This window comes from Sander vitreus, chromosome 15, assembly GCF_031162955.1.
Source record: "Sander vitreus isolate 19-12246 chromosome 15, sanVit1, whole genome shotgun sequence".
Taxonomy (NCBI): Eukaryota; Metazoa; Chordata; class Actinopteri; order Perciformes; family Percidae; genus Sander; species Sander vitreus.
Genome location: NC_135869.1, coordinates 8,431,462 through 8,456,967, shown reverse-complemented (window position 1 = coordinate 8,456,967; position 25,506 = coordinate 8,431,462). Strand labels below are relative to the sequence as shown.

General features: G+C 41.2%; 1 protein-coding gene across 1 annotated transcript in view; it reads left to right on the top strand.

The window, feature by feature from the left end:
- Positions 1-2,611: 2,611 nt before the first annotated feature.
- grin2ca (glutamate receptor, ionotropic, N-methyl D-aspartate 2Ca) overlaps positions 2,612-25,506 on the top strand; it is a 58,607-nt gene continuing 35,712 nt past the window's right edge. The window contains exons 1-3 of the mRNA XM_078269562.1: positions 2,612-3,043; positions 17,695-18,296; positions 22,332-22,446. Of these exons, the coding sequence (XP_078125688.1) occupies positions 2,612-3,043; positions 17,695-18,296; positions 22,332-22,446 (1,149 nt within the window). The remainder of the gene's footprint in view (positions 3,044-17,694; positions 18,297-22,331; positions 22,447-25,506) is intronic.

Genomic DNA, 25,506 nt, shown 5'->3' with positions numbered 1-25,506 from the left:
GATTTCGGCATCTGACCTTAACAACAGAAGTTCCTGAATATTAGTACTGTATTAGTAATATAGTATTATCCTCTCTCCAGTTAGACATTGCTGTCTTCGTGTAATTCACCCTTCTTCTTTACCCTCGGATGTTTGTATTCTTCCGCTTTTCGCGCCAGCCGCATGACTAAAACGTCATAAACACACCTACTCCCTCGCTGTGAATTCTCCGGAAAATGATTTGCTCTATTCACACATGGGCTCAATCGGACATTACACATACTTTGTACTAGGCAGCTGGCAGGATAAAGAATGTTTAATGTCCGGTCCAACTGATTCAGACATTTGCGCTCTCACATACAGCACATCTGGGTAATGTCTGGATAACTTCAGGATTGCAGTGCATGTGTAAAAGGGGCTTCTGTAAATATGTAATATCACTTGTTATTCTATCATGAACTATATCTTAAATTGGTATTATGTAACCTAATTATTAATTTATTATATATTGGCAAAATTTCTTTGTGACAACATGTTAGGAAGTATAATAAAATTCAATTGAGTGTTATTACATAAATGGAGTAAGAAGTTTTCATCAAATGGGTCATTCCAGCATGTCTATAGAAAACACAAGGATAACAGGAATTTGGTAGTAAATGGTCTCACTCCCTCTGTCACCAGGTACAGTATGACTCATTCTGAATCCACTTTGTAGCAGCGCCATGACGCAAACAGCAACCTGTCTCTTGCTCCGGATTGAGACTACATTATGTACCTTGTATCTGTTACAACCAGGCTTCAGAGTCAAATAGACTGTGTGTGTCATGATAATTCACGATGGATGTACCCCGTAATGCATCCTCCACAGTGACTTTTGATCCCCAACATCAGAGTGAAGCCTTCAGCCCTTGTATACACAGGAATTATATTTTGGAGGATTTAGCCCAGGTGAAAAGCCTCTTTATATGTTGGTACAGTTTACAGGTTCATCTGACTAGTTACAGGGGTCAGAGCCGGGCAAATCAGTGCCAATCTGCCATTCAGCTGTATCACAAAGCTTAGCTGATTGCACTGTTCAGAATCTAAATATTAATTAAGTTATATTGGAAGCTCCTGTTTGCCAAACTCGGTCTCCGTATTTTCTTGCCTTGGTAGAAGGCATGAAACATGGTTAATGTCATTGAAAGGAATGTGGCAGATGCCCTCTCACAGTGTGGACTAATCAATTTATAAAATTAATCATGAGCCAGCGCCTACCTGGAGTACAGCTTCACGCGCATGTGTGATGTCTTTTATGGGGATTTCAGCAAGTGACTAGACTGGAAAAACAATCCCATGATAACTATTCTAGAGACATACTAACCAAGCGCCCATGCTTCTCTGCAGCCCGCCTGTTTGCAATGTTTTCTAAGGGGAGTTCACAGCCCACACAGGAAGTAGAACATGGAGAGAACTGCAACACACAGCTACACTGAGCCTTGTGCTGTAGCCAAATCTCTTGATAAGTTTATACACTACAATCAAGCCGTAGGCCATGACGCCTGGCAGGGATTACCAAGGGATTACAATATATTCACCCCACTGGGATTCCATCACATGGTGGATCAGATCTCTGTGACAGGGGACCAGTGTGCAGCACTCCCTCAGGGCCACAAACACTACTGTGACAGATTTGACAAAGAGCCTAAGTCTGTCTGACAGCTCAACACAAACCGCCGCCTGGCTACAATGTGAATGTTAAACCAACGCTACAGGGTTTGACATCACAGAGCTCTGCCATGGTGTTTCTCCTCCATTACCTTCCAGAGGACAGGAAGCAAAGCAATTAGGGGTTTGGAAGAAATTAAGACAGAGAGTTGCTGGTTTCAATCCAGACCATAAGTGATGCAATGTTGCACAAAGAGCTTGGCTTTTTTCAAAGGCCAATTTGGGGATTTCAGTCTCTTTGTAAATATAGACTTTGCTGTTTGAATTCAAATGGCAGCTTCATAACTAGAAAAGAAAAACTTTCCCAAAAAGCTTACAAATCATTATAATGAAACTATTGAAGTCAATTAATCAGCATTGTCGAGGTCATGGTGCAAAGGACCCTAGGGTGAATTTACTCTGAACAATCCCTTTAAGCTTGAATGCTTTGGACCACTGAAAAAATGAAGCAACAGCTTCAAAAGTGATGTCACGGAAAAAGAAAAAAAAAAGATAAATCCTCTTGTTCTCCATTTGTTGCATTAAACACTGGACACCATCTGTTGGGTTGGACCACAAAATCCAACAGCAGCAGGGTGGCAGCTGCCACCCTAAGACACAACAGCCTGGCCACAGCCTCATGTTGCACGCTGACACACTCTAAAAATACTATTCTGTAGTATTCTATTCCGTTAATGGGCTCTTACACTGTCTTAGTTATGGCAGGCAGACCACCACACTGAGCAGAGTGAAGCTAAAAGGTCATTAATCAAAATAAGCCAACTCTAAACAAAAGGCAGTTTGGTTGCCCGGCCAGCAGGGATTACTGCGTATTATCACAACATTTCAGAAAAAGACAGCAACTGTTCCTGTGTATCTAACATTTCAATCCCTTTGCTGACCCCTCCCTCACTCTGACCCCTCCTCCAGGCAGTAGGTGACTGAGATGGGCGTTCGTCTAGGCTGCTTGAGCGACTCCCCGTGGTGGCCGCCGCTGCTGCTGCTGCTGCTGCTGTTCTGCACTGTCCCCTTCTGCTCAAGCCGGCCCTTTGGGATTCCCACGCCCTCTGTGAACGTGGCGGTTGTGTTCAGCGGATCGGCATACCAAACAGAGATTAAGGGGCGGTTAAGTCGGGAAAACTTTATGGACCTGCCTCTGGAGGTGAACCCCATCACTGTGCTGGTCAACAACACCAACCCACGGGCACTGCTCACCCGCATCTGTGACACCCTGTCCACCAACCGCGTCCATGGAGTGGTGTTTGAGGACAATGTTGGCTCGGAGGCCGTGGCGCAAATCTTGGACTTCATTTCCACTCAGACGGCAGTGCCCATCGTGGGAATTAGTGGAGGCTCTGCTGTCGTCCTGCCATACAAGGTCAGAGCGGGGGCTGAGTCAGGTTCAGAAAGAGCTGGTTGGGGCAACTACCTGTGGGATCCTCATCATATAGTATAATTGGAAACTGATCAACGTAAAGCAATTTAATTCACATTTTAAGCCCTTGCATTTGTATGAAATATGCCGAGAAACTACAGATCAAGCATTCAGTCTGAGAGTGGGTCAGAGAGAAAGTTCAGAGAGATGCACTTTGGGTAAACAAAGCCAATTGGACTAAATGTTCAGGTAATTTCTTATTTATATCATTCAGTCAGCAACTCACAACAAACTCTAAGAGTAAGTAATGAACATGAGAAATGACAACAGCTACAGTCAAGTCACACATAATTTCCCCAATGTTATAAGGCTAAATGATAACTTCATATGCTAAATGGGCACGAGCCAATGGTTTTTCATAATTTCTCACCCCATGAGGAATTCTAAGTAATGACAACAAAACTGATTATAATACAAGCCTTCCGTGATCGCGCACTGCGCCCACCCCTCCTCCACGCAGTTGCTAGTAGCCAAGGAGGACACGGAGGATTAAAAAAACATGATGGACTCTTCAGACGAGGTAATTATCTTCACTTGAGTTGCCGGACGACACCATCTTCTGAACATAGCCGTACTGAGAAATAAAGGGAGAGTTTTGTGGAGCTGATAGTCTTAATTAGCTTTGTAGCAACTCATTTCATTATTGCACAATTCCTACAAGTACCTAACTGAGATGTAACACTAACACTTTGCTTATACAGTACAAACAAAATGGTGCCACAGCAGGACATTTGTAACCTTTACATTTTTGTAATAAGGAATGTAATAATTCTACTGGACATTAAAGGAGTTGGACAATGTCCCAAATGACAAAAACAGTTAAAACAAACGATACAAACAACACAGTCCTAAAAGCGTATGCTGATATACATAGTCAATATAGTGTGCAGTAACTTCTAAATAATTTTGATTACTCACTGACGTCCAGTGATCACCAGTTAATGAGACAGCGTTTGCAGCACTTTGCAGCAGTTCCAGTTAGGCTGCTTTCTCCGTGTCATACACAGTGTTTCCTCTATGTTGATAGCATAGTGGCGGTCCGCCACGGTAAAATTTCCAGCGCCACGGTATCAGAAATAGGGCAGACGCACAACAGGGTTTCCGCTACGTACACCGCGCACCACCGCTCCTTCAGCCGTTTATGAAAAGTCATAAACTCGTAGCACCGTCTGCTCTACTGAACTCAAGCAACTGTCCTCCGCTCTCTCTCCCCCTAGGGTGAGCAGAGCAACTGGAACAGTGACAGGACGTCATCACTCGCGAAGTTATGGCATCCAAATAAAACAGGACGAGTACTACTTCACTCAATAAGTGATAAACAGCGACGAAAGCCGCGACATGAAATCCGCACTCACACCCGTGAAATATGACAGCTACAGTTTATTGGAAATTAGCATTGTGATGAATTTACTGTCCCAGACCCCAACTTAATCAGACCCCAGATGAGACAAGAGGCTAACGTTAGCCACACTGCTGTGACGGCCCCTCTGCCTCTGACTCGCCGCTGCAGGAGACTGTGTGTATTGTATGTGTTAGTGGGGGTGGATGCCGCTCAAAACCAACATGAAAAATGTAGCTAGTAATGTTCACTCAGCGTTTTCTTTTGTTGTTAAACTGTGTGTAAAATGAGCGGTGACGTTAAATCAAGACAATAAGTCTATTTTCTGGATGGTTTCAAGGTAACGGTCGGTAGCTTACATTAGCAGATAAGCCCGTACTCTGACGTCCAACACCCCCTGCCCGCCACCGCCGAAAAAAATTCTAGCGGAAACACTGCATACAGGCTGTGTATGCGTGAAACTACTGTCCCCCTCGACAACTTTTTAAAAGTAAACTTTCCATTCAGAATCTTATCGGCATCCATTTCGCCGTCTCGTGCTCGCCATCCACTCAAAACGTAACATTAGCCTACTACTCTTTGGCCGGCTCGCAACCCAAACAAGTGTGTGCGGCGTGCCTGTTTTGTTTCCGGTCTAGCTAGAACTGGTGTGGTGTTGTAGTTTTTCGAACATTACTAGTTGTTGAAACAGCATGTGAAAAAAACTACAAAGTTTGCTAGGCCAAAAAGAACGTTAATCTCGCGATAAAAAAAATGTACGCCGTTAAAATGGGTTTGCGTTAACGCGTTTAACTGACAGCACTAATTTTTATTATACAAAAACTTTTCAGTATTTTTGAAAAACATGAAGGACAGAGAAAGGCCTACAAGTACAAAATAATTTGGTGTTTAGATTTAAAGATGGGGACAACGGCTGCAATTTAGAGATCAGTGGAAACCATTCTTGCTTTTAGTTTGACAAAAACATGTAAAAGTTTACTTATTGAAGAATGACTTTGGTGACCAACATAAGCCTAACTTTATCATGGCCTGCTGCGGAGTTTCTCTTTTTAGCTTTAGTATCAATGAACTCATTCTCTGAGAAAGATCAAAACTCTGAAGGGAAAGATAAAACCTTTTTCAAATAATCTGAAATTATTTAACAACGTATGTATACTTCAAGATATGCATATTGAATTAAAATATAGTTATCTTTTACTTCATTTTGAGTCTTGTGACATTTTGTGAGAAACAATGAGACCACAGTAAGAGTGCAGTAAATTCTTTAATTCGTATGGTTTGTATACAGCTCCCCCTATCAGATGCATCCATTTCACAAAACATGGGTGATCTTTCTATCGGCTCTATCTCCAGGGTAATAAAACATGTCAATCAGCCGTTATTGCCTCCTGCAGCTCATTTGCCGTCTAACTATTCTAACTTGAGGACAGTAACAGCAACTAAGTCATAATATATTCCAAAATAAAAACACGTAACAAGAAATAAACGTAATGACAAAGGCTGGCAACTGTTAACACAAATTACTTCTTTTCATCTGTAATAAGCCAACGACGGGAGTTGAGACCATTAATATATACTGTGTAGTGAATGCATTAAAAGGGCCTTACAGAGCAGTGAGTTCATGAATTATTAATATGGACAGTCCCAGTTGGAAACCAAACGTAATCTTCTGCTACCCACTGAGGTACCAGGCCACTGATTGACATGTACACCTCCCTGCCTCACCTGATAAATTGACACTTTGTAGGCAAATAACAATTTATCATGGTCTTGGCACCCCATGCAGTCAATGTTCTATATTTCTGGTTTGCATATTTTGTCCCTTTAACTACAGTCTTTTAGATTTAGAATGCTGATGACCATTTTCCTATCTTTCAGGACCACCACTGGTTCTTGTTCCGATGATGTGCTATTAAAATAAAACTGCATAAGCTAGAAGTTTGTTTGAGAGAGGTGTTTTATGGTAGACGAAACTTATTTTACTGTTGCTTGACAATACGGAAGATCTGTTTTGAAAGCTCACTAAAGCAACATTACAGTATTATGTTGGAAAATGGGGCTGCACGATTGATCTAATCACAATCACGATGTCACTCTGGGCGATAACATAACCGCAAAAATTGTGTGATTTAAGTAAACAAAAAGGTGTGCTGTGAGCATGACACTGTGTGCACTGCAGTCTCCACGTTGTAACACCCTTTACTTTACCGACAGTATTAACAACAGATGAAGCCACCGTGTCTTAAGAAGCTTGGTGTTTATTGACGTTACATCGTCTTTGCTACAGTATCTCTGTTTCCTCTCGCTTTTCTCTTACAGCCGCTATGAGTGCAACACCGCTCATCACTGTCTCCTCGCTTCACCACTAAGACACTGACGTCACTCATCAGCACCTGCCGTTCTCGCTCTTACTAATGCCTGATTATGGCTTTGCGTTGAATCAATGTTGAATCTGCCCTCTGAATTAAGTTGCCCCATGGATGTATTAAGTGTGACAACGTCCACAAAAGATGACCAGTGACAGTCGGTCTGTTTAGGCAGTAGCGCATGTATCGCGTATGGTCATGTGAGTATCAGAAGTGTAAAGGGTTTCAGACCATGCAGACAACAGAGGTTGTAGATTTTGTTACTTAATCACTAATTATATTACACCCATTTTGAATGTCATCGTTTATAAGGGCATACATATGTATCATTTTAATAAGAATTTGTATTTTTAATTTTCTAAAATATTAAGTTATTTAAAAAAAGGTATTGCACATTTTTGTTTATGTATTTCTTCTTATGCTCGTTTAACTTTGTATGTTCAAGTACAAAAATACACATTTCAAAATTGTAGTAGCTTATTTTTTGCATTTTTCTTTGAAAATCAAGTAAACTCAGGATACCGTTACATCGCAATCACAATCGTAATCCCAGTATTGTAAATCGCAATATGACTTTTTCTCCAAATCGTGCAGCCCTATTGGAAGATCAAACAAGCAAATATGGATAATGTGGGGAAGGATAATCTGAATTTGGCAGTTCTGGAATAAAGCCACATTTTCTCAAAGCAAAGTTCCTGCAAGTACTTGGACAAACCAATATTTTCTAAGACCTTACCAGGGGACAATGAAGTACATACAATCAAAGGTGATTGTGGCTTAGTTGGCGGAAACATTCAATCTTCAGCCTCTCTGAAAAAACGGCAAAATGTCACTGAGCAAGATATTGAACCCCAATTTGCCCTGTGAAAAAGCTCTGGGATATCCAGTATTGTAGTGCAGCATACCACAGAATCCACTTACACAAAGAATAATTACAGTCACCGTTTCAAAATGAGATTCATACTGAAGGTTTTAAATATCAATAACATATTTATTCTATTGGTCATTTTATTATTCAAAATGTGACATGAGTAGTGGCAGCAAAATTATGTCTCCAGTGTATATTTATGTCAAAACAGATTTAGATAACACCAGTTGTCACCTATTTATGCTTTAATTGGTCATTTATTAATTCATTTATATTGAAGTGCTGTAAATGTAACAATGTGCACCTGACAGTGTACCAGGTACACAGAGATGAGTTTGTTCCAACCCTCTTTGAGCCTTCTTCTGAGCAATCTGTAACGCCACCCCATGGATTGATTTATGGGGCACTGTCAAAGGTAGTCAACAAGGCAACGGAGCCCGTTCATTTTTCATACATATCGCTGAGAGCCGAGGGTTTGATCTCTCTGAAAGTGACGGCATAAAATTAGGTGATAAACTGATTCCTGTCCTCAGGACATTTTAGTTTGTTGATCGACAGCATTGGAGCACATGTACCATCATCCTCTCACATATCCCAATGAAATAGTGACAAGCAAAAGTTCAGAAGGAACTAATGTTAATTATACAACTGGAAGTATTAAGCAAAGTTCACTCCACGAACAATATGCTTATTTATGCATCTTTAGAGTTAGAACTTGAGTAGCCATATGTCAATTTCAGATGGACAGAAAATCAAAGCTACATACTTCATTACTATTACCAGCGGATCAATCAGTTCCCACAGTGCTGCTCAATGGGCAAACAGTGGATAAATCAATAGCACGAATAATGGCTGACAGAAATGAGCCAAAAGCCTGCTAGACCTGCACCTGGTTTAAAAGTGAAATATGGCTGCTTCTTTACCAGGATACAACAGCACAGAGATCCAACCTAAACAACAAAACAGGTTGGTTGTCATTGCTCTAAAAAACAAACCATGATATTTATAACAAAGTGTTTTCTAATCTGCCACCTCTATGGTTAGCAATTGGCATTTAGCTACTATCTAACCTGGACATTTTGGAGCTGATTGGTGGGGATAGCTATGGACGAAGTAACATTATACTGATGATACACTGGTAAGAGCAGTATAGCCATGTATTCAGCTAATTTAAATAGCTAACCAAAACAAGTTCCTTCCCCGAGACTTTTTTGCAGAGGCACTGCTGCTGCTGCATCCGGAACTTAGCGCCACCCAAAATTATTGTGATTGGTTTAAAGAAATGCAAACAACCCAGAGCGGTTTTTTCCTCCTATCCCAGAATATATCTGTAGTGTAGCCAGACCTTACTTCACAGCACTGTGGAAAAAAGTCTGGCAATGCAAGACTACCGTCTTTAGATTACAGAAGCTGAAGATAAAGGAACTGCCATTTCTACAGTATGGGACTTTAAACTAAGTTTTGATATATCATTCACACATATACACTTCCGAGTGTAGCTTTCACTTCAGTAGATTTATGACGAGTCTGAAAAAATGGGGACATACAGTGATGTCTTTCCAAAGTACAGTAATTACCCATATTAAAATAAGTTCTCTTCTTAATTCCTGAACATAGCACAAAATCAACGTTTTCTCTCATTATGCATTTAGTTCAATATCCTGACCTAAAATTCAAAGCATCTTTTGAAGGATTCATCGTGTGATCTGATAGATCCCATCCTCCGAGCCACAGCGCTATAAGTGGACAAAATGTAAGCCAGACACGAGCAAAACCCTGATTGTCTTTGCAGGAACATGAGCCCAAGGCTTTTCTCAAAACTAGAGCAGTTCCTTTTTATCTCTCTGTCTGCCTTCGTTATGGCATGAACTCGCTTGTCTCTTGCTCCACCTCCTGCTACATTTTTTAAAAACTGGCACATTTACAGTGTTACCTGTCTAGACTGAGGTAGAGCAAGTGCAGAATAGTCGTAGAAGCAGCCAGAGGGGAGCAGTGAGTGAGTACATATGAATACGCAGTGTAACTTAAACTTTATACAACTCAGATGTCAGGCTGGATGATAGACAAATATTGTAACAAGAAAAACGTTATATCAAGTACACTGGGGCAAACACAGATTGTGTGGATTTGAATAAGAAATGTGGAGTCCTTACATTCACTGAGTGCTGTGAGTGCCTATGACATGACCATAACGAAGTTTAATGCTTTAGTTGCTATGAGTGGAGATTGACAAACAAATGACATAAATTGATATATCAGATATGTGAATGTGTGTTATGACAAATAAAAAGGAGCAACACTGAATTGCAAAACGATTCACATATTCAATGTCAAATCAAGATATACATACTGAGCAAAAAGTGAAAGTAATAGTCTGGTTCCCATATTAACCAGGAAGTTTCCTTTGTTGTTTTAGGGAATGCAGTTGGACTTAAAGGAGAACTCCAGCCAATTTTACATTAATCTTGATCGCTATAAATATGCGAGTACTGTCGATAGAAAAAAAAAAAAAAAACGAGCCAAATCGGTGGTAGCAACACGGAGCTGCTGCAGCTACGCCTAGAGCTCAAACTTACTGTAGCTAAAACGGCAGTTGTGGGGGCATGTTCTAAAGAGTGCCTTTGTGCCTCTTAACAGACACAAAATGCAATTAAAATGTCTGTGCAACATGAACAGGACCCTTACGTGACAACAAGATGCGTTTTCAACTCAGACATCCTGCCGGTAGCTAGCTCGCTGCTGCTAGCTGCCGTCCGGGATGAGTGTGTTTAGACAGGCTTCGGTGATAATCATCACGCAGCAGTTCCGTGTGAAGTTGTAGCGCTGGTGAGTAGGAGGCATGGCAGTGGAGATCTGTGTGGTAGTTCCCTTAGCCGGGCTAGCAGGCCCGACCGGCATCCTTGCTTCTGCTTTCTCCCCGCCTTCGTCGCCTCCCACTCCCAACAACAATCCACTGAGCGCCCGGTGGTCTGTGCTATTTTTTTTTCTGTCGACAGTACTCGCATGTTTATAGCGATCAAGATTAACGTAAAAATTGGCAGGAGTTCTCCTTTAAAGAGTCGAGTACCATTTATCAGACTCCTGCAACTACAGGGTTTTCCCTTGTATTATACAGCTTAGGCGCAGCGCCCAAGCGTTTTTGTGCCGCACCTAAGCCGTCTGAACTGAAGTACAATTTGGAGCCCATCATTTTGTCATGATTGTATTTTTGTCATCCAGACCATACTAACTCGGCTTTAAATGATTCAAATAAGAATATGAAACTCCCATAAAAGTAAGATAAAACTAAAGTTCCGGATTTGATTTTGTGAGATATTCTTAGTTGGATATTTAATGATTACATTTATAAAAAAAATAAAAAAAAAGACTCAATACTCAGTTGATTAATAATGTATCTTAATTATTTTGTGTTAAATGCAGACAGAACTCCCATGCTCATTTGCATATTATTTCAGTCTTGCTCCACACCATCCACAGAGTGTCATAATGTTGGTTTTTAAGTGGCAAATGACCAGGGAGTGTGTCTGTTCCTGGTTGCCGTGCAGGATCTATGTGACGTCAGCAGCACAGGAAGGTGACGCCAGGGCATTTCCTGCTGCGTGGCGGAGGCAGACATATGTTGCAGAAAAGAGCTGTGGCCAGAAGTCACTCTTTATAGAAGGATAGAAAGGGAAATGGGGAGATGGCTACAATACAATATCCAGGGGAACCATACACCACTCTGTGCTCCATATCTTCAGTTCTAATTTCAGTCACTGTCACACAGTTACCGCAATACATAATTTCATTGTGGCTTCAGCCCCTTTGAGCCAAATTACTTCAATCTCTTGTTTCCTTTAGCTGTTTGGATGCACATCAAGTCTATCAATAGGCATCCCTCACATGAGTCATTCAAATAACCTTCAGCAATCCAGCGAGTCTTAAAGCAGGTAAACACTGCTGTTTGTGTTAGGGCTGCTCGATTAGGAAAAAAATTTATTTTGGTCAAAATTGAAATCACGATTATTTAACACGATTACTCATTGACTTTGGGAGAGATGTTGCATGTATTAAACTTAAAAATCAGTGAAACCGTTAAACAAATCAAATCCCTCATCAATTACCCTACTTTTCCCGTTGAACTTTTTGAATTCCCCTTCAGAACACAAGGCAAAATAATCTCTATTCTCGATTACATTGTTTTTGTGATCGTTAGGAGCTGAAATCGAAATTACGATAAAAATGTTATTAATTGCACAGCCCTAGTTTGTGTGTAAATTCTAGTTTCAGTGACATAAACAGCTGTGGTTTAGAGATAATCACTGCTTAACACTCATCTAACTGCAACTCAGACCAGTTTCAAAGCATTTAAAAACTAATCTTCTGGCTGCAAAGCATTCACTCAATTGGACTTTGCAAGATTTGAGCACAACACGCTTGACAAAATGTTAAAGGGTTAAAAAGTTAAAGTTGACTGTGAGTTTCTGCATCCGTGTTGGTAAACAGATACGAGTTCTATTGTATATTTTCCCCTTGTGGATGTAATCTCAGCCTTGAGAAGCTAAGCTTTCCACTCAATGGCTGTAATCTTCTTTGGGACTGTGGACTATTACTGTGAGCTTCTGTGGACAACACTGTGGAAGTACAGCTTATTGACTGAACAGAGTCATGGTTGATATCCATTTACATTCACCCAGGTCATAATCTAGCACACATTATCCATAGTATTGGGCAATATGATCATATATATCGTGAGATGATGATAAGGATTTGTCAACCAGCAGAGATTTCACTTTCTTTTTGTATTAGATCTATAGTCATTTTGGATTTAGAGAATTTCTGTATTATTGTGGTGAAGTACCTTGAGTTTTTAGTATCCATTGTAATATAAAATGACATATACTATAATAGAACATACAAATCACCTTTCAGGGTTTAAAGTAGAGGGGCCCTGTCTAGCCTTAAATAAGGAGCACCTTCACTAATGTCGGAATTAATCATTACATTTTTATAGGATTAGGGTTGTATAGGGTTAAATAATAAGTGCTTATTAAGGTTAAGGGAAAACTAAGTGGTGCTACATCACACATCAAAAACCCAAACTCATTTAATAAGTGAGGCAAATTTAAAACCTCATATAGTAACTCCAGCTTCGGACGGATCAGAGACCAAAGATGTGTCTAATGGATGGTGCGGATTCAACAACCTAAACCAAGTAAGGTTGCCTTTGACGTCACACTTCTAGATATAATGTGCTTTATTTTTTTTGTATTGGCTAGCCGTGTTGGGTATGACACCGAAACAGAAAACGCATTCTTGAATTTTTCAGTCCAACAAGTTCCAAGTGACTCTTTAAAAGAATCACAAAAGTGTAATTTATAACCCTAACCAGTTGAAAGTTTCAAGTCTTAAGCCGCCTATACATGATCCATGGTAAAACCGCTCTGCGCTGGCTGTGCCATTGTTTTCCTATGGGGAGAGCAGGTGAGACAACTCGGAGGAAACGCTTCCCTTAGCTTCACACTAAGGAAAGGGCGAAGCTACTGTAAGTGCCACTGCAGTGCATGGAGTTGGGTGACTTCAGCATTTGTACGAATCCTTATGTTGAGACGACAACAAAGACAAAAACAGAATTCTTGGAGTGATATCAGGGAAGAAGTTGGATGCAGCCAAGAGGAGGCCATGATGGCAGGCTGTGACTGTTTCGTTTCATTCCCTACAACCATATGCCTTGGACAGTACTGTACACGCTCTACACACTGACAGGGCGGTCGTGACTTCAGGCTTTGAGCCCCAGGCTCATTTGGACTGCGCTATCAGTCTGCTCTCTGCTAATTGAGCTGTTGAGATTGTAGTTTGCAAGGAGCTTTACTCTGACCGACCCTTGGGCTAGTAAGTATGTACAAGGCATACAGAAACACAATTTAACATAACATACATACTCCGACACCTTAGCATCTGTCAGGGCACAAACTGATTGTGAAGCGTTGCAGATGCAGGAACAGGCAGCAGCACGTGCAGGAATAAGGCAATAACACAGACTTGATTTGCTGTGTGACAGTCAGGGGAAGGAGAAAATGAGTAGATTTATACGATATTCTCAAGCTCCTCCGTGACTAACCTGCATAAGATCCCTGCACCCAGTGTGGATGTATGCAGCCAGCCGGCCTCCACTGCAGTCTAATCCATCTTAGTCCACAGCCGTTACCTTACACTGAGCTGAAACCAATTCCTAGTAAAGACGCTGATAACCAAATTTAATTTATATGAATATTACAGTAATCAGTAACATATGAGGCATCTTAAAGAGAAGACATGAACTTTGGGTTTTAATTAAATTTATTTAAAAAAGTAAGTTAGTTGGTTTAGGTACAATTCCAATATTGTCTCTTTCCGCCGGAGCTCCGACTGGTGTCTGTCCGCACGGCGGGCTGCGCTGCCATTTATCTGTATCAAATTGAGATAGTTTCGTAACCTGTGAAAACGTCTCGTAGTTGCGTTAAATAGTAGTTTTAACACCCGATACGAGCCGTACGAGAGTAGCCTACGAATGAAAACCACAGTTCTGAGTGCTTTATCGGCATTGCCCCGACTCCCTTAACAACCTGTAGAGGCGATGGCGTCCCGCTCCGTCTCTCTGCTGAGCTGCTCTGATGAGCATAACGGTTAAATTTGCAATTAATCCGCGGTTCACATGCGTGCCGAACCATAGGGGCGGTCCGTTATGTTACTGTATATTCAACATCACTGACAATTTATTTATCAATAGAATGTATTTCAAAATAGAAAACATTACACTTCATAAAGTTTTGTATTAATATCACTTTTGTATTATTGTACAAAATTGTACAAAACTTCTGTTAGATAAAGCTACCTGACTGTTTGGAGATATAACAACAGAAGTGTGAGGAAACAAGGGCAGTGGGAAGTGAAACGAGGCAACAGAAAAAGAAAATATTTTCAGGGGAATGAGCACAGTACAGTCAGAGGCACAAAGTCAAGCTGTGACGTCTGAAATCATAAGATACTCATACATCACAAGACCGCTTTACTTTTTTCCAAGGACAGCAATGAGACAGGCTAAATAAGATCACAGGTCCGTGTGCAGTCTCAAGATACCTGACCCCTCCAATCCTCAGCTCTGAGGCCCCCGTGCTCGGGGTGGATTGGTTTTTCCCCAGAGGGGAGAGGGTCAGAAGGGGGCCACCTACCTATCAGCCTGATGGAGGAAGAGAAAGAGCTTTTACAACAAGCTCACACTAGTCCAAAAATATATATTTCTACTTAGGAAAGATTATAGGCAAGAAAGTTTCTACAGTAAAATAATAAACCCCATTTACACATCTTCTATATACCTACTCACACTAATGTCATGCTACGACAAATGATCCACGATATGTTTATTTTGCAGAGCAATGTGGCACAGTGAAGATGAGGCACGGTAATTGGAATCTGCTGAAGAATCAATAATCTCCGTTGAACTAATAGCTCGACATGTAGAGTCGCATCAATCCGTCACATTAACTGTGATACCTTGGTATAATTACTGTGAAGGGATGAGACAACGGTTGAGACGACTGCTGGCCTGGTTTATATTAACACTTCTATACTCTACTACATTGCTTCCTAGAGTGAGATACCCATTCGCAAAAGTTATTAAGTCTCCTGCAATTTTAAGCAATAAGTCATTCATTGTAGGTTTTTTACATCATGTCCGCAGTTGATAAATTAATAAACACACTGTTAAGTTGTTGACTGTTGATTTTGGTGTGGCTGTTCTGCAGTTGAGGTGGTTCGGGCATCTGGTAAGGATGCCCCCTGGGTGCCTCCCTAGGGAGGTGTTCCAGGCACGTCCAGCTGGGAGGAGGCCCCGGGGAAGACCCAGGACTAGGTGGAGGGATTATATCTCCAACCTGGCCTGGGAACGCCTCGGGATCCCCCAGTCGGAGCTGGTTAATGTGGCTCGGGAAAGGGAAGTTTGGGGTCCCCTGCTGGAGCTGCTGCCCCCGCGACCCGACCCCGGATAAGCGGACGAAGATGGATGTTCTGCAGCTCTTTTCCATAGAAGAATAACACCAACCAAAGGAATTTTAGATGAATGGCTTATAACTGATATTAATAAGTGTTCCATTGGCCTTTAGTTACAAATTATAAACCCTTTGTTGTTTCTTAGCATAGCATCTGCTAGTATTTCTAAAATATCATTTAGTAAGTGCTTATAATTTGGAACTTATGACTTCTTTGTGCTTTATAGAACAGTCATAAGACATAAAACCTTTGGGTTACCCAGTTATGAAAAAGCCCTTTGTGTTATCCTCATCCAACAACTTGTTAACATTTACAGCTACAGATGGTTTGATTTGATGCATAATAAAAACCATGGAGAAAAAAAACGATAGTTGCATTTAAACTACAAACCTTTGCTGATGGCTTTTTTAAAAGTTAGATAGTTAATATCCATAACTAGGGATGAGGATCGTTAATTGTTATTGATACCATTTTTAAGACTGCTTAACGATCCGAGTCTTTATCAATATTTTTCTATTATTTGGTGGAAAGACGAGACAAGGTCAAGGAGTCTTTATTATCCCCGAGGGGCAATTCGCTGTGCAGCAATAGAATGCAACATAAACACATAAGCCATACAAACAACAGACACTATCAATAGAGGACACAAATAGATACATACTACACAGAAGTCCACGTCTCATGACAAGTTATTAATCTTAAAAGAACTATTATTACTTTTATTGCAGTCTGTGACTGTTTGATATCTGTCTCTGTTTTTTGTTTTAACGAGCTGATTAAGCGGCCCAGAGAGCTTGCTCTCGGTAGCCAGTCCGACTATGTTTTCAATTGTTTTCTCAGGTTTTGAGAAATTTGGAACCGGGTCCTAATAGTACCGGGTCTCGAGACCCATCCCTATACATAACCTCATAAATATAAAGGATATAATAATAAATATTAAAAAAAATAATTAATCCCGCATTTCCTATTAACACCTTTACTTTTTACTAACTTCACGTTAAAGAGAGCACCTTTGAATAAGCCAACATACCCGTAACATTGTTCATTAGACAAATATTAATAACGATACATGTTTGGTCACTCATTTCATCCGAACCTCTTTAAGCTTTAGCTTTATTTGAGCTAGAAAAACAACCATTGTGCTATAAGAAAGTTAAGTCTTTGTGCCTGAAAGAATTTAGCATGTTTCCCAAAAAATGGCAATGTAATGTAAAAGGCACAGTAAAGTGCACCGGCCAGATTTTTCTTCTTTTTGTTTTGGTGGTTACTAATTGATTTTAAAATTTTACAGACTATACTAAGTATACTCAATACTAAACCACAGGCAAGAAAGCGGTTTCCTCCTGGAATCCTTCAGGCACCTTTGGCCACACCCTTATCAGTGATGTCACAGCAGGCATTTTGTCTTTGACAACTGATTGGATACGACTGAGTCCTAATTTTAACACCTGAAGCTTTTCTTCACTTAGTCTTGTTTTCATGAAAATCTCAAGGGAGAAGTATCACACACCAAAAGGAGGCTATTAAGTATTTTAATAAATACAGTTAAAAAGAAAGCCATCCTCATTCCTCTCTCAAGGTCATTGCATTTGCACAAAAGACAGATGAAACGCAGAGCCAGCGCTGGCCACAGTGATAGTCCCATCCCTCTGAATTTGCAAGTACGGACGACGGCCAGTGTTTGCGCGGCAAAAGTAAGACATGTGAGTTTAAGTGATGAATGGGTGTGCAGCTCCTGGAAGAGCAAAATAAAGCAGAACCACTTAACTCCTGTCAAAGCTGTACTACAGACCCTGCTGGTTGGGCAACTCACTTCTCCATGTGCGATTTATCGAAGTACAAATTCTCTGTGTGTACCCTCACAGGGATAAGGAGGGTCTGCCAGAGATCTTACTTCACATTATACACATTTAATTAAGACGTTTTAGTCCAGAGCATATTGCGTGCAGTTGGTTAACTAACATAAGGGTCTTCGTAAATTTTCCATCTCCTTAATGTTTTCCTCTTCCTCCAGGGTGAGGGCTCCAACTTCCTTCAGCTGGGCTCCTCCATTGAGCAGCAGATAAACGGCATGTTCAAGGTGATGGAGGAGTACAACTGGGACAGCTTCGTGGTCATAACCAGCCTCTACCCCGGCTACGAAACCTACGTGGATTACATTAAGTCCTTCACCGACACCAGCTACTTCATATGGGATCTGCAGGACGTGCTGACTTTCGACATGTCCGCTGACGGCATGAACGACATCCGGGCACGAAGGCTGCTGCAGCAGATCGATGCACAGGTGCTGTTGGTCTACTGCTCCCATGAAGAGGCTCAGTACCTGTTCACCATGGCAGCTGAGTCCCGACTGGTGGGGCCAGGCTACATCTGGATTATCCCTAGCCTTGCAGTGGGGAACCCAGATATCGTCCCACCTGAAAGCTTCCCTGTGGGGCTCATCAGCATCATCACAGACCGGTGGAGGATGAGCCTGAGAAAGAGGGTGAGGGATGGGGTGGCCATCGTGGTGAAAGGCGTGCAGAGCTTTAAGAAAGAGAGAGGCTTTGTTCCCGAGGGCCAGAGTGACTGTCACAACCCTGTCAAGCCAACTGCTACTAATGACACTCTGTTCAGGTGAGCTAAGATGTTGGGGGTCAGACAACAATTTAACATAAGCTTAAGAGAACCTGGCCTTTCTTTGCAACATTCTTTCTAATATCCACATTGTAAATGCTTGTCTTACACATAAAGGATTGCCAATGTTTGGTGGCAGGGTTGTACATTCACCGGAAGACAGTGCTCATAACTGACATGAGTTACAGAGTTATGGAAACAACTTTGCAGTGGCTGCTGTTAATGGTGCTAATGGTGAACATTAGATATGAACCCCTGTAGCTTTAGACTATCTTATGTGTACTTAATGGTGTCTCATTTGTTGTGTTTAAACATAAACTTGACACTAAGGATAACATTTTCATTTCAAATTGAACCTGAATACAATGAAAATGCCCTTGGCGTGACAAACTGTTACTGTAACTGTGCAATACGAACTACAGTAAATCCAAGAAAAAGACAATCTTCAGGACTAACACTTTAATTGTTTCATACATTACTTTAGAACAGACAGTTGCACAGCAGAGGTCAATCATAGATAGTTTGAGTCTCTTTGTCTTTAGATTTGTAGTGTATTATTTGAATAACCTAGTTAAGGACAAGCATAAAATGTTGTCTGATGGTTAGGGATCACACAGGGAATGATTATTCTCTTTAATTCCTGAAATATAAAGATGTAGAGATAAAGAGAACAGAAATGCCTCAGACCTACACCTGTGGGACGTGGCAAAAAGAGGTCAAAAGTTATTTATTCATGTCTTCCCATCTGTCTAGTGAAAACATTTTATGGCGACTGTCGCTTCCCCAAACTGTGTCCTGTGCCCCCCTGCCATCTATCTCCTCATGTCCTCAGGACTGAGTGCTCCCCTATATTTCTTGTAGATTGCAAGGTTATTTTGATGGGGGTGGGTTTGGATGAGGGCACGGCTTTTCCTTATTTAAACCATGCCCAAAGAGCAATCTAATGCCTTCTGTGCCACAGAACACAAATCAATCCTATTTTGTTAGAAAAATGATGAATGATGAATGAAAATCAGCTAAGGGAAGAGCAAGAACAAAAAAACTGCTCCAGCATCAGCTTTTGGCTTTATATGTGTGTTGCTGTAGACTGTGACTAAGGGGCTGCTAACGGGACACTAGCATCGTCGGACACTTTTCTTGCATTATAAAATATCACTCTCTCCCTCTGATGTCAGAAGTAATTTTTCTTTTGGAGTCTTCAGAGCCGTAGGGGAGACAACTTTTCCTTTTGTAAAACCACACCGTCCATGAAAAAGTGAAAATCTTGAACATTATCTCAGGCTTTGATACTGTACACCCCCTCCTTTTAGACTTGCTAAACCCAGCAGGCACGATTTGAGTAGCAGCGGCTCTCGTCAGCAACGTGAAGGTCGGCAAGATAGAACAAAGCACTTTCCATTAACTTTATAGTCAATCATTTCTTCTCTTTCCAGCCAGATCAAACATTAACATCCCTCGCGGTTCTCAGATTTGTCCTCACCTAATTGGGGATTTTGATAATGAGTTTTGATAATGAGTCAGCTCACCTGTTAATGGGATTTTTGCAGATTACCAGATTAAAGAGGCTTTTCACACAGACAAGAGCTGAAGGCTATTCTCCTCCCAGCAGGCTTTCATCACCTCTGCTGGAGTGACGGGGGAGGTGAGAGAGCAACGCCACAGGCCTAAATATCACAGGATGTGAGTGATGACAATGGAATCAAAGGAGAGAGCCGTTTTCTTCACAGTGCAGAAGCTGTCAGGACACCTTGTGTCTCTGTTGTGACATGAGGCATTTGTGACATTATCCAATCAGTGTAAAATGGTTTCATGATCCCAAGAGCAACATGTACACTAAAAACAAACAGCTAAAACATTTAAAACTAGGACACTCAGAGAACAGAACAAAAACCAACCAAAATGAGGTTGAATTCAGATGAAGTTCTGTAAGAAGTTGATGATGGAAAAGCTGCTAAAGTCAAGAAGACCCCAGAGCAACTGTAGAATGTGCTTTTCTTGTGTCAAAGTGGTTTGTGAAGAGAATGTCCCTCTCACCAGACTACTTTTCCTTTCTGTCCGTTAGTGAGTTAACGAGAAACACGGTCAGAGTGGGACTGCGCAGCCAGCTAGTCAATTCATGACCTGCTTTAAATCTTTTCAATTTAATTTGTTGTCCCCATGCTGTATCCATGGCTGCCACCTGTAGCAGAGTTCAAACCACCAGCTCCTGCGAGATTTGTGTTGTCTTGCAGGATCCCAATGCAGTCTATCTCGCAATGTTAATTAAAGCGAAACATAATTTGTGTATCCACTCCGTTATTCGGATCCACTCCAAAATGTGATGGCTTCTTCCTTGGCCCATGCTACACCCTTCCACCAAGTTTCATGAAAATCAGGCCATTAGTTTTCTGTAATCCTGACAAACCAACAAACAGACAGCATCCTAACATTTGCTAAGTTGCACTGAACAAAAAAGAGCAGCTGAGGCTATTAGTTCTGTAGGTATTTGGTCATAAACCTAATGATTGGCGTCAGATAGATAGAGATAGAGAGTACTTTATTTCCAGTGGGACATTTTTCTGTTACAGAAGTTAATTGAGCCAAAAGGAAAAACAGAGTAATATACAATACATAAAAACAATTTAAATAAAAAGTGGGGGACTTTTTAATACTGTACATATTTAAATGGGAGGTAGACATACTGCAAGTAGGGCAAAACTGCATGCAAATCGCACTGTAAGGTTATAGGGCAGTAATGGATTAGAGAATTTAATTTTAAAAAAGGATGAAAGATGTATAAGTCCAGGGTGAGAGTGTCTGTATCAGTCTTTATTCCATTAGGGGGAAGCGTGAGGCTTCACCTCTCGACCCACCTGTCCTGACACAGAGGGGACTGGTTGTACAGGGAGATAGCAGCTGGTCGGAAGGACCTCCTGTAGTGGTTCTTGTCACAGCAGAGCTGGATCGGTCTGTTACTGAAAGTGCTTAGTTTGTGCAGCATCCTCTTCTCCACCACCACCGATCCTAACGGCTCCAAGGTGGTTCCCAGAACAGAGCTGGCCTTTCCGATCAGTTTATCTGGTCCGTTTTGTGCCGGCTCTGATGCCACTGCCCCAGCACATTGCAGCAAAGTTGTGCTTGCAACAACTGACTGCTAAGAGCTCTGCAACATCGTGTTGCACACATTAAAGAACTTGAGTTTCCTCAGGAAGTAGAGTCTTCTGTCCTTTCCTGTATACAGAATAAAGGTTTTTGCAATGCATCCTGAGGGAACATGAATGTGTGTACCAAATGTCCTCAGCAACCAAGCCAACAGTTGTCAGGATATTTTAATAAAGAAATAAAAAGTTAATCTTGTTGTGTCGATAGAGGCAAAGTCACGGGCTCACTAAAGTCAGTAGGATTCATCTACTAGGGAACATGAATGTCTGTACAAGATTTCATAGCAAATGTAATAGTTAAGAAATCAGTCTGGACCAAAGCGATGGATCGACAGGCCGACATGGCCATTTCCTAGAGCCATGATGTGTTTTGCTTTGCGCCAGTGGTGTAGTCTACGTGATAGACCCACTAAGAAAGCTCCAGGATTTCCATATACCCACTTAAAAATGCCCAATGACACGCAACAACATACTTTGCATTATAGTGTATCCGAATACAGGAAATGAAGTCGTTGATGCTCAAAACCTCAGCCCCCCCCACCCCCCCACCAATATACATATATACACACAGACACACACACACACACACACACACACACTGCAGTATATCCACTACAATACATTAGACTACGCCACTGCTTTGCACCTGTTTGTAACACTGCTTCACTTGAAAAGCTCCAGCTTCTCAATTGTGAAAATGTGATGGTTAGCTAAAAACATTTTTGCGTTTTCATTGCTGGTCATACAAAACAAGCAATCTGAAGATGTTACCTTTGGCTTCAGGACATCGTGATGGGCATATTCTTGTGTATGCTCTGAACTTACATAAAAGTGAAAATAAATGTTAAGTTGAACTCACTGATCATCTTTCTCTTTGGGTTTTGTTTCTCTGCAGGCACATGTTGAATGTAACCTGGGAACACAATGACTTCTCCTTCAACAGTAACGGTTACCTGGTGAATCCAGCCATGATAATTATCACTTTGGACAGAGAGCGACTGTGGGACAAGGTGAGCTTTTCACAACATGGTGACACATATTTCACTTCCAAGATTGGATTTTTGTGTACACACTAAATGTGTTAAGTAAAACAGCAGTGACTGTTCTGGACTGTGTCTTTCCCCTGACGTCTTTCTCTGCATGCTACAGGCAGAGTGATTTCATACATCCCTGGTCTCTTTGTAAAGACCAGTTAGAAGAGTCAGAGCTCTACTACACCAATGAACTACTTAATGAAGGATCGTTTTCTAAATCGCACACACAGTACTACATTATACACATACACACACACACACACACACACACACACACACACACACACCCCCCTCTGTCACTTACTCCTACCCTCCATCTCTTCAAAAAGATATTAAAAGAAAGCCCACACACATTTATCTAATGACTTTGCTGCAGCGTGCCGCCTCAATGACTTTTTTGGCGATTGAAACATTAATTTAACCACAGGGGGCGGATGTGATGTGGACCTCAGACTGGAGGGAGTTGACTTCCTCTACTGGTTGAATAGAATGGTTTTTAGTTAAACATCACGCTCATAGTAAACACCCACAGGCGATTCAAAGCTAATTATGTTATATTTACGTTTTTGGCTGCTACTTCCTATTAATTTCCGGTATGTTATCGAGGCTCTGAGCTTCAGTGAGGGGAAGATATTTGAAGCAGACAGAAGCCGTTTTGTGTATGAATTAATACAGCAGCTGGTCGCATGACATAAATATTGGTTTAATAGTTACTGGGCATTATTGTTATGTGGGTCTGTCAAATTATTGTAAATTATTAACTTATGTTGAATCACACAGATTTGATCAGATTTGAAAAACTACTGTATACAACAGGACAACAGAGTGTGATGTGATTTACAGGTTTTGTTTAATAAACAAAAGAAGAACTGGGTATTTGGAAGGATCCATGACAGCTAGGGCTGGGTACAGCCAATGATTTCCAGAATCGATTTGATTCCGATTCACAAGATCCTGATTTGATTACATTTTCAATTTGATATCTATTAGGGTCAGGGAAATTTCAATTCAGTACCAATTTTGTTTGGATATAAAAGATTCTCAGAGAACGTATGCTGTAAATTGTACAAGCAAGAAGAAACCCTCAACCCGCAACAGGTTAATGTTTACATTAAGAATTGACCACCAAAACATATGTTTTAAGTACTTTTTACGGTTTTACAATGGTGAAGAGGCATTTATTAAAAGATATCAGAAACACATTTTATTACTGACAGAGAGACTTGTTATCATGACTTGGAACTTGAACCCAGAGTTGAAGGTAAATGTGTCCTCTCATTCACCCTCTGACTCCAGAGCTGTGTCTCAAATCGCACACTTCTGAACATATACTTGCTATTTTGAGTACATAGTGCGTTCACACTGACAAAGCATGGCCAAATGCAGTGCACTACCCGAATGCTGCACTCAAAGCGCTCAAAAAGTTGAGTGTGGACGCTTGACCGTACTCGCCCTCAACGGTCACCATCCTCGCTCTGGAGTGGAAGTTACGGGACCACCAACATATTTTCAAATTTGTGAATATGGCGGGCAAGGAAGCTGCAGCGGTTGCGATTAAAACGGCGAACATTTTTATATATGTGTTTTCTTTTCGATAAGTAGCACTACATTGCAGTCAGATAGTGAAAAAACAAGCCAGTATATATTTTGTCGAGCGACTATAGGTGGCGGTGATGCTCTGCCCGGCTGCAATTTGCCATTAGAAGAAGAAGGAGGAGGAGGAGGCGGCGGCGGCGGCGGAATTTCCGGTCAGTGCACAACGGCTATGAGCAATTTGAAACAACACTACCCTGTCGAAATGGACGCACTACACAAGTGAGTACATAGTGTACACAGTGTACTACTTGTCAGTGTACTCACGGAAGTATCCGTATTGAGACACAAAGCAGCACTCGTTTCCACCATGCTGACCTTTACATAAACCTTTTGTGGGAGGAAAACCTATTTTACTCACTCCTTTTGAGAATAATTCCATGTGAGGCGCTCCCTTTTCTGTGCTTAACTTACTGTTGCCTCTGGCATCTTTTCTCTGAGAGCTGAAAATCAATTCCATCTTTTGATTGCCTTTTTGCCAGCCTTGTAATTGTACACATTTGCAGGGCAAGCCTCTCTGTTAGGTTCATACACCACCTGTGTATAATCCGCCTCAGCCTGACACTGTATAGACCTATCCTCGCATTACACTCCTCACCTTTTGTATTTATTAAAGTTAAATTACTCCAATGCTCTTATCTAGTGGGTTGCTATAATCTGCTACTTCCCAAGAGTCATTATTCTGCTGGTTCTTCGATTTACTCCCAGACCTAAAAGTCAAGGTAACTTGGGAAGCTGGAGGGAGAGCATGACAAAAGAGAGTAACGACAGAGTGAAGAAGCCCTAGAGGACAACAGGAAGTGTTCCTGTCATTGCGGTTATCTGGCAGGGTGATATATGGGACTGAAAAGCTGCCGTTTTCTGGCTGTAAATCTGTGACACGCACAAACCCTGAAATTACAGTCTCGCCGGATGGTTTCTAAAATAAAAATATATATATAATTGAAGTATTTTCCCAATGGATCTTTTGTAATATTCCAACGTTGCTATGCTGGAGTGACAGCCCTTGTATATTTCATTTTGTAATTTGAATAAGCTCGGCAATAACTTATTCTCGTCATTACATCACTTTTTAATACGCTGAAATGAATATCTTCACAGTCTGAGCAGCCACAGGGACGTGATGTTTTTCATCTCAGTATACAGTATATTCCCAGAATTTGAAATTCTGATTGACTTGACTAAAAGCCCATGATTGGAGCGATAGACAAACAGCAGGGCAATATGGATGGCATGAGAGAGGAATAACTGAAAAGTCCAAAGAGAATTGTGATATTTGCACTCCAAGCCCACTTTCAGTTTTTTCATTTCGTTGTGACATGCTGTACTGACTGATCAGACAGGATTGTCCCCCTTCCTGCATAAACAAGCAGAGATTAAAAACATTTTGTCCTGACTGACACTTTTCTTTTTAGCCTTCCATGAAGTGAATGACATTTCCAG